We start from the raw sequence: 10,000 nt of genomic DNA on the forward strand, positions 1-10,000 counted from the left end.
GAGAGAGAGAGAGAGAGAGAGAGAGAGAGAGAGAAAGGGCACGTAAATTCGGATCACTCGTGGTTCTCATTGAAAGAGAAAGAAAGAAAAAAACGAGAGAGAGAGGAAAAGAAAGAGAGAGAGAGAGAGAGAGAGTTGTAGCGCATTTGAGCGCGAAAGACGAAATTGATACACAGCGAGGAGCCTTGTTCCTTTTCCTCTGCTAACGCTGACGAGAAAACAGAAAGCTTACTGTGATATGAGAGAGAGAGAGAGAGAGAGAGAAGGATGGAAAAGAGAGAAGTGACGAATATCCTATGCCATGGTGAAATCGCGAGCCAATTAGCGCGTACCGCGAATGAATCTTATGTATATCACCCTCTATCTCTCCGTCTTTTTTGCACTCCTTCGAGAGATCGAGAGTCTATAGATATTTTTTGTAGATTTTTCTTTTTATCTTTCTTTTCTTCTCTTTCTTTTTTGGAATTTCAAATGAAATAGAATCGGAATGTCGAAACTTAAACTAAACTTCTATCGTATGTATACTCGCTTCCGCTTCCTCGTAGAAACTTTGATCGCATCTCTGATCTCTTAGAGAACATTGGAGAATAAACGAAGGGCCTCGCGTAATGGATATTCTAGTTTAGGTATACCTATACCCTCTTTATTTCCTTCTCTCTCTCTCTCTCTCTCTCTCTCTTTTCTTTTCTCTCTCTATTTTTCTTAGTGCTCCGTGGACCGCGTGTCACTCGATACAAAGTTTCTCAAAAGCAAAGACGCGCCGACAAAGACGGTGGTCCCCGTTTGTGGGTCCTATCGATATATACATAGATACATATACACACATATATATATATACACGTTTACAATGTGAAAGCTTTCTCGACTAGTCTCTTTGCCTATTCGAGTATCGAATTGCAATCGTTGCCAACAATTTTCTACAAATTTCTAAGTTTCCCGATCGTGGGGACCTTTTCGGAACAAATTGACCATGCCACCATGTAGAAATCTCTCTCTCTCTCTCTTTTTCTCTCTCTTCTTTCAGTTCTTCGTCGCACCCTTTCCTTTCCTCTATTTTATATATATATATATATATATATATATATATATATATATATTCTTTTTTTTGTTTTCGTCGAGCCCACGACACTCGCTTCCGACACTTCCTGTGTCACACGCCGTTGAACACGCTCGAAGCAACCCTCGAGAACAACTACTCTTGTAACGACACCCTACACGTCCGGCTAACCAGAAAAGTATCTATCCTAATTGTTGATACAACAGAGTACGAGATTTATTCGTGTCGTAGAATTAATGTTTCCCGAACGAAGATCGCCCTTTTTCTTTGCCAAATCTCTCTCTTTCTCTCTCTTTCTTTCTCTCTTTTTTGTTCGTTTCTTTTTCGTCCTCATTCACTTCTTCTTCTTCTTCTTCTTCTTCTTCTTCTTCCTCTTCTTTTTCTTTTTCTTTTTCTTTTTCTTCTACCATCCTGATTTCTCGTATCTTTGTCGTCAAGTTTCTTTTTTCGTTCGTAAAACGGAAATCGAACTGTTCGTTATTCGATCTAGAGTTATCGATACGATATACTCGGTATATCAGTAAAAGTACTTACATTGTGAAGCTTGTAGTAGAGACCGCAAGCGTTGCAAACTGGCTCACCGGCTTGATTCCTTCGCCAAAGCGTCGTAGTTGCGGTTTTGCAGTTCGCGCAGCTGGTGCCCGCCCGTCTCGCCGCACTCTGCAGCGACAGTTTTTGGAAAAGAGAACAGAGAGATATCACACCCGTAACCAACGACAATATCAACAAAAAATCTATACGGTTATACATTTATCACGTTGACACTCTTCTATGAATAACAGTTTTCAATCGATATATATATATATATACACATACACACACACATATATATATATACATATTTATTTATATGTATTTATGCACGTCTTTTATTTTGCTCCGCGAACAACATTTCACGATGAAAAATAAATTATTTATAAGTAGATACATGTATACAAAACGGTCAACGTGTTAAATACGACGATTAAATGGCAAGAACGTTTGAAAGAAAAAAAAAGAAAAGGAAGAAAAAAGTTGTCAATTATTATGATTATTAATGGTCAAGACATCTGAAAGGCTTCTTCTTCGATCATTTCAAAATCGAGACACGTTCGATCGATCCCTTTCTCCTTCTCTCTCTTTCTCTCTCTCTCTCTCTCTCTCTCTTTCTCTCTTGAAGGATCAAGAAGGCAAGTCTGACACGGGTTCGCGTGAAATCGGTCTTTCTTAATCCTTATTTCAAATACCGCGAGAGTCGAACGGATCTCGAAAAGAAGAAGAAGAAGAAGAAGAAGAAGAAGAAGAAGAAGAAGACGACGAAGAAGAAGAAGAAGAAGAAGAAGATGGGTGTCCCTTTTCTCGTGAGTGCTGCCCGCAGAAACTACGTCTGTCCTTCTTCCTTCTCCTAATACCTATGACATACGAAGTAAAAGAAAGAAAAAGAGAGAGAGAGAGAGAGGGGGGGGAGGAGAGAAAGAGAGTAAGGTAGAGAAAAGTAGATGGAAGACGTCTTCCGCACCTGTGATCCTCCGTCACCGAGTGGCAAACGCTTAAAGAAAAAGGAGGAGGATCCATTATACGTCCTTCTAAAACCGACCGCGGCTTATTTCACACGCTCCTACATCCCGTATAATATACTAATAGGATGGATCGAGTGTGTAGTAACCTCGCTTGCTACGTATTATGCTACCCTCGTCTCTCATCTTTACCTATAACCTTCTTTCACCAAGGCAAACGTCAAAATCCAAGAACAGAAAAATGACGCTTGAATGGTTTCAATCGGAAAGGACGTACGACGAAATCGACGATATTGTTTCAATAAGATCGAGAATGCATTTGTGCGGTTATTTCGAGAGGAATAAAAGAGAAAGAGAGAGAGAGAGAGAGAGAGAGAGAAAAGAATGAAAGAAAGAAGTAAACTCTCGATCACGTAGGATAAAGGAGAGCGAGCCAATTTGCGTTAAAAATTATTCTCAAATCTTCTCATTCCCCTTTATCGAGCTCATTGTCTCGACGTACCACCTACCTATCGACGCAACAACAAACAACACCAAGAAGTTTCCGGTGTTGTCCCACTCAATGTATTTCGTATAACAACACCCTGCCGTATATAGCTATCTCCAAGGCCCCTTTACTTACCCTCCCGAACCACTTAACCCTCTGTTCCCTCTCCCCATTTTGCTCTCCTTTCGAGATGACACTGCTTTTACGAGAAAAAAGAAGAAAGAGAAGGAGAGGAAAGAAAGGATAGCGTCGAGGACGCATTTTCCATAGGAATAACGAAACGGTATTGTCGTTTTTGAATACTATTTCTAGGGGAAGAGTAGATCTAATGGGACCCGACCAGTTGTGATTTCTTTGAACATAATAATAGCAACGTTTAGGTAGCAAGAAACATCGAAACTATCAACGTAGCTACCGTATCTCTTCCATCGTACGGAAAAGAAACATTCTTTTCTTTTTTTTCTTTCTTTCCGTCGATGTTATTTAGGTATACCACTCGAGAAAACTATAGGATCTATATAGTCAGTTCAATGTGGGACCTCCCAGCGTACGAGTCCCGAAAAACTCGAGCTTTGTACGGAAACGAAGACGTTAGTCGATGTCGTTGAAAGCAAAAGAGAGAATAAAAGAGAGAAAGAGAGAAGGAACGTTGTTTACCCTGCTTAAGGAGAGGGTACGTGTAAGGGTCAGAAAGCATGGCTCGATGGGGGTGCTCCGTCGTGAGAAGGTGGAGAAGAAGGAGAGGAGTGTAACGGGGAAAGAGGAGGTGCTTCGGGAGGGTTGGACGGTTCGGTGCGGTGTGTAATCATGCCTTATCTGCAGGATCTTATCGAGGCTAGCGCGCGTAGCAAAAGGGGTCTGCAGGGTGCTTCGTAGTTCTCCAGGCTCGGTAAAACCCCGTTCCGCGTGGCGGAATCAATACGCGGAGAGCCACCTCATCAATATAGCGGCTTCCTATCTGCTCTAGATCTTCGACACCCCGCCTCCCTTTTCTACTTGCTAGCTACTTCTCGATGAAAATCGTTCCACCCTGGCCAAAGGCTTCTTCGCGTCTACCTAATGGTTATTAAACGAGAGAGAGAGAGAGAGAGACGGAGAAAAAGAGAGAGAGAGAGAGAGAGAGACGGAGAAAAAGAGAGAGAGAGAGAGAGAGAGAGAGAGAGAGAACATTCTCTCACCGTGCTCGAGCTCGTTAGTAAATGAAAAAAAAAAGAAAGAAGAAAAAAGAGAATTCCACGAGAACGAGCTTTTGCGAAAGGAAAAAGAACAAGAAAAAGAAAATATATGACATCGTCGATTGTCGTTGAGAAATCTTACTTCGACCTCGTCTCGGATAGATCGATAAAAATTGAAATGGACGAAGGAAAAAATAGGAGAAGAGAACTAAATTGATTTTCAGAGGGTCGAAGAAGCAATGGCAAACGAACGAACCAGCGATCAACTGGGCCAACGTGTACGCATTGTTGCTCGATTAAACCTCCTTCCAGTGCTAACCAGCTCATATAATCGCGTAGCGAGTCTCTCTCTCTCTCTCTCTCTCTCTCTCTCTCTCTCTCTATTCATCCATCCATCTCTATCTCTCTACGCTCGACTCGTATGTAAGTTTCTCGTTCTCGCACATACTTTTTCACCTTCTCTCGGCCATTGCGTCGGGATTCGAAGTCTGTGATCGAAGCTCTCTCTCCTTTTTGGTTTGGCCCTCCCCGAAGGGAGGACTCTACTCTTTGTGGGACAATACTTGCTCATCCTCGAAGACGGGCGTGCGCACACGCGTTCTCCTTTCAAACCGGTTGCCCCTCCAGAAGGAGCCGGAGACCCCTCGACACTGACGGATATGACATTTCTGAAGTTCGCAGCTATCTCTCTCCCTCCCTCTCTCTCTCTCTCTCTCTTTCTCTTTCTTTTCTACTTCTCTGACTCTGAAACGACGCTAGAGAGCCGACTACAGTCATACTCTATCTCTCTTTCTCTCGTGACTCGTTGCTCTTTCTTCCTTTTATTCCTATCTGGACCACGTCAGTTTCTTTCTCTTTCTCTCTTTCTTTCTCTCTTTCTCTCTCTTTCTCCTTCTCCTTCTTCTTCTTCTTCTTCTTCTTCTCCTCCTCCTTCCTCCTGCGCCGGTTCGAACGTTTCGCGTGTACATTTTATTTTACTTCATCCGCGCTCGATGTATAAACTCGCTTCCAACTCGTACGTTGAGAGTAGGAGGCAGAAGGGATTTCTTCGGTGATCTGCTGCTTTTATTTCCTGTCGGTCTTCTTGCTCCGCGAACCGTTCCGAACTCTCTATACGCGCGGTTCCCTTTCACGTGCTGCTTCTGCTCTTGCTGATTCTACTCCTCCTTACCTTCTTCTTCTTCTTCTCCTCCTCCTTCTTCTTCTTCTTCTTCTTCTTCTTCTTCTTCTTCTTCTCCACCTCTCCCTCTTTCTCTCTTTCTTTCTTCTTTCTACTCCTTCTCTTCTTCTTCCTCCTCCTCGATTTTGCTCGATCCATCCGCCATCGGATGGTGGACGAAGAGAGTGGAAGCAGTCTCCCTCTTGTCATTCTTCAAATTGAAAACTGGATTATCGAGTCGAGTTTTTTTTTCTTCTTACTTTTCGAAATGTGTCCATTTGAGAAAGAGAAACAAGCAGAGAGAGAGAGAGAGAGAGAGAGAGAGAGAGAGAGAGAGAAAGTAAATATTTGAAACGAACGAATATTCATTCATGATATTCATGATAATGATAGAATTAAAAGTTAATAACAAAGAATGTAAGTTATTTCGTTATTAGCGAATGAAAACTGGCCATTCGTTATAACTAAACATTCACATGTTATTTTTATTATTCCTTTGATAACTTTGAGAAAGGAAGAAAGAAAAATAAACTAATAAACGGCGGGCTCGTGTTACGTAAAAGTACCGTCGAGCACATTGGATAAGCGATTAATCGGCGATTATAATCCAGCAGGAGAGCCCCGTCAAGTTCGTATGACTCAAAGCGAGAGAGTATGGATATGAGATGAAATAAAACGAAACAGGTTCATAAACAAGTACGATTGCACATTCCTTATCCGTAGAGATACGCGCAGACCACGAAGAAACATATACAAATTAGAGTTATCGTTGAATTTCTTTAGAAAATACGGTACGAAAGAGTAAAAGGAAGATCTCGATTCTGAAATTTTATTTTTCGATGTTATCTACGAAACACGAGGAATTAGATCGAATCGATCGACATTGATTAAAAGAAGGACTTTGATTTTAATGATATCCAAATTCTCGATTATCGCGGATTTGTCAGAGCGTCGACGTTTTCACTTCTGAGAAATCGTGTTTATCTTTAATACATAGATTTTTATTTCTATTTCTTCTTGGTAGCCTGTCACGGAATATAAGTAGAAATGTAAAGGTGAAGAAGAAGAAGAAGAAGAAGAAGAAGAAGAAGAGAAGGAGGTAGAGTAAAAGAATCGGTGGCTTCCATCGCGCTTGAAAACCTCTACGATCGACCGAAGGTAATTTGAATAAGGACGTAAGAACGTTTCGATAATAATTACTCCCTCGCCTCCGAAGTGAATAAATATGCTCGTGTGCGTCTATGTGTGTGTCACGAGCGATCGATAACGCCGACTCGCGTTGGCAATTAACTTTGAAAAATCGACTCGAGCTCGCATACGATCCGGTTTTACGGATCGTTCCATCGTCGTCCGACGCTTCGAGAGACTCCTTCTGGTGTCTAAGCATGCTTCTGCTTGGCTTAGGACGATCTTAGATCCGTTCTCTCTCTCTCTCTCTCTCTCTCTATCTCTCTTCTTTCCTTTTTTTTTTCAGAACGACAGAGAATGATGACGACGATGATATCGATCAGGATCATTCGGTGGACATCGAGTTCGTCGTTCCCTGTCGTTCAACATCAATTATTAATTATATCGTTGACGACGTTCAATTAAGAAAAATAATTTTTTTTCCTTCCTTCTCTTCCTCCTTTATCCTCCCCCCCCCCTCCTCCTCCTCGCCATCGAAACATTTGAAATATGACATTCGACCACTACACACCTAACCAACGTACCATTTTCATTCTCGATGATGTTTCGAGGATCCGGGAACGGGAAGATAATTCGCGGATCAAAGCCACCAACGGCTTCGCGGCTTTTCCGTGGATCGAGCGCACGAGTAAACGATCGTTTTACGAGCGTAGCCTCGATAACGATCTACGTTGTATCCTTGACTAAATCGTGACTAGGAGCAGAGCCAGAGTGCGCGCGCGCGTGCACGTGCGCTCCTACACACGCATCTATAACGTTTATACATCGAATACGAACATTGTTCTATCATCGTAATACAAATTGCCGAGCCCCAATAAAATAACTATCTCGTAGAATGTAGAAAATTATTCAAATGAAAAAAGAAAAGATAAAATAAAAAGATAAAATAATAATAATACGTACGTACGTACATACGTACGTATGTACGTACGTACGTTGCGATAACTTTATTTAAAAAAAAAGAAACAAGAAGAAAGAAAAGGAATAGAAAAAGCAGAAAGAGAGAAAGAAAGAAAGAAAGAAAGAAAGAAAGAAAATCACTTTTTAAATCTCTCACTTTTATACTCGTAACATTTACATTTACATTTACATAGTATTACGTCGTTAAAATGAAATATGTTCTCATAATGAAGAGAGTGCCCAGAAGATAGTATCTGAAGAACATTAAATTCAATTTACTGGACTCGAAGTTAGTTTTGATTATGCGTTAAACCATAGATCACGTTGTCACAACGTACCCGTTCTACGAAATGTCAAAATAAAAGGGTAGATAGCTTTTATCGGAGCTTCTCACCCTAAAAACGGCTTCGTTTCTCGACGCAAATAAATACGCGAAACTTAGAGCTCATGGGTACCTTCTGCGTTCTCCCTCCTTTTTCTCCTCCTCCTCCTCCTCCCTCTATTCCTCCTCCTCTTCCTTCTCCTCCTCTTTCTCCACCTCCTTCTTCTCAAAGGAGACTCTATGCAACTGCAGCCGCATAATTTAGCCTACCTACCGGTTGTTCCGCGCGCGCCGAGAGCTTGTGACTGTGACAAGCAGTGGTACCACATTCCTAACACTAGCTCGCTGTAGAGAGAACTATAGTTCTCCATCTTTTTATGTCTGTCTCTTTCTCTCTCTCTCTCTCTTTCTCTCTTTCTTTCTTTCTGTCCGTTTGTCCGTCTTACTCTTTTCCTTTTTTACTCTCTTTCTCGTTTAACCGATATTATTATACAATTTCAGGCATCTTCGTGCGCCCACCGTCGTATAAATTCGATTAGAATCAATCCCACAAATCAGTCCACGTGCTAAGAAGATGGATTCTTGATAGAAAAGTGATAAACGAAGGTAATATGTGTCTCGGGTTCGTGAAAGTCCGGCGACCTTGAGACACGCTTCTCGTTCTCGTGGCGTTTGTATTAGCAGGACGCTTTTAATCGACGAGGTTTAACGTCGCGGAGACACGATCCTTATCGAGCTAAGAACGAACGACTCCATCGAGAAACGTTTTCTTCTTCTTCTTCTTCTTCTTCTTCTTTTTCCTTTTTTTTCTCAATTTTTTCTTTTTTTTTTTATTTCTTTTCCTCTCTTCTCTTCTTCTCTCTTCTCTTCTCTTCTCTACTCTTCTTCTTCTTCTTCTCTCTTTTTCTCGACACGCTGACCTGCAACGGGACGTCCATTCTTCGTGGCTTAACGATCGAGTGACACGACTCGTCGACGATGCTAAACGACTAACTTCACGCACCTATATATATATATATATATATATACACACACACACACACACACACACACACACACACGCATACATACGTACACACATAGACGCACATACACGTAAGATATCAAAAAGAAGAAGAAGAAACATGGCCGAGTACGGGTATACCTACAACTAGGCTGTTTATCATATAGATTGGCTACCATAGCGAGCTACTGCTGTACTAACGGCTAAACTCTTGAGAAAGACCAGGAGAAGAAGGAGGTGGATCCTGGCCTCCAATCTTATACATATACATCTCGTACATGTTTCCACACACATACACACGTACACACATCTATAGACACGTCTTCTCCGTATGTGGTAGTGCTCCTCGTAACTATAGCGAGTATCGTTAGACTTCGTACGGCCGGTTTGGCGTTAGCGAGGGTGGGAGGCAAAAGGCGTATTACACGCGAACGAACGACCTTACCTTTCCTCGATTCCTGGAAGTCGGACTACCGGACGCGCGTGTCGCGTCCTTGGGACCTTCCAAGCATTGCAAGTCGATAAAGTCGGACGTGCCGCAAGCGAAGATGAGATGTGACGCTTTTTTTCTTCTTCTTTTTCTTCTTCGTCTATCCATCTCTATGTCCTATGTCTATCTCTATCTCTATGTCTATGTACGTCTATGTCCTACGTCTATCTCTTTTCCTATCTCTGTTTATTCTACTCTTCTTGCTTTTTCTCCGTTTCATCTTCGAGAGAAATCCTATCGTCGGAAGGTGTAATGCTCTCTAAGATCAAGACACCGAGAAAACGAACGACGATGACGAGGAGGATGGCGGAAGCGAGTTTATCGCTCGAACGCTCTCGATTAGCTTTATTCGATTCGATTAGCTTTTATTTAATGCCGCGCTTCATTTCCAAGCAGGAGCTTGGTTATTTCCAAGAGGGAAGCTGGACGACGAGAATGTACGACTAAACTACGTCTTCGTGTATATGTGTGTATGTGAAAAAGAGAGAGAGAGAAAGAGAGAGAAAGAGAGAGAGAGAGAGAGAGAGAAAGACATTGAACGGGCCTTGGTCGGGTAAGCAACCTTTCACTCATCTTCCCTCCTCATTTAATCCAACGGATCGACGAGGTAAACGATTTTCACCGTGCACCATAGCCACGGACAAACGCGTTCTATGACGAAGTCGACGTACCAAGAGCCTTTCTAAACTACGAGTCACCGCATAGTTTCCCATTATCGGATTT

At 42.1% G+C, this 10,000-nt stretch overlaps 1 protein-coding gene and 1 long non-coding RNA gene across 5 annotated transcripts in view; one reads left to right on the forward strand and one right to left on the reverse strand.

The window, feature by feature from the left end:
- The window catches only part of LOC122633392 (GATA-binding factor C-like), a 52,883-nt gene that overhangs the window by 8,432 nt on the left and 34,451 nt on the right, over nucleotides 1-10,000 (reverse strand). The window contains exon 4 of one of the 3 annotated variants that reach the window (XM_043821215.1): nucleotides 1,592-1,717. The exons of 1 other annotated variant lie outside the window; for it this stretch is intronic. In XM_043821215.1, coding sequence (XP_043677150.1) covers nucleotides 1,592-1,717 — 126 coding nt within the window. Of the gene's footprint in view, nucleotides 1-1,591; nucleotides 1,727-10,000 lie in introns of all 3 variants that reach the window. One more of the 3 variants, XM_043821214.1, reaches the window with a different exon arrangement.
- The window catches only part of LOC122633397, a 114,164-nt gene continuing 112,445 nt past the window's right edge, over nucleotides 8,282-10,000 (forward strand). For both annotated transcript variants that reach the window (XR_006328098.1, XR_006328097.1), the window contains exon 1: nucleotides 8,282-8,390. This is a non-coding gene — a long non-coding RNA (uncharacterized LOC122633397). The remainder of the gene's footprint in view (nucleotides 8,391-10,000) is intronic.

The sequence above is a fragment of the Vespula pensylvanica genome, chromosome 12 (genome assembly GCF_014466175.1).
Source record: "Vespula pensylvanica isolate Volc-1 chromosome 12, ASM1446617v1, whole genome shotgun sequence".
Taxonomy (NCBI): Eukaryota; Metazoa; Arthropoda; class Insecta; order Hymenoptera; family Vespidae; genus Vespula; species Vespula pensylvanica.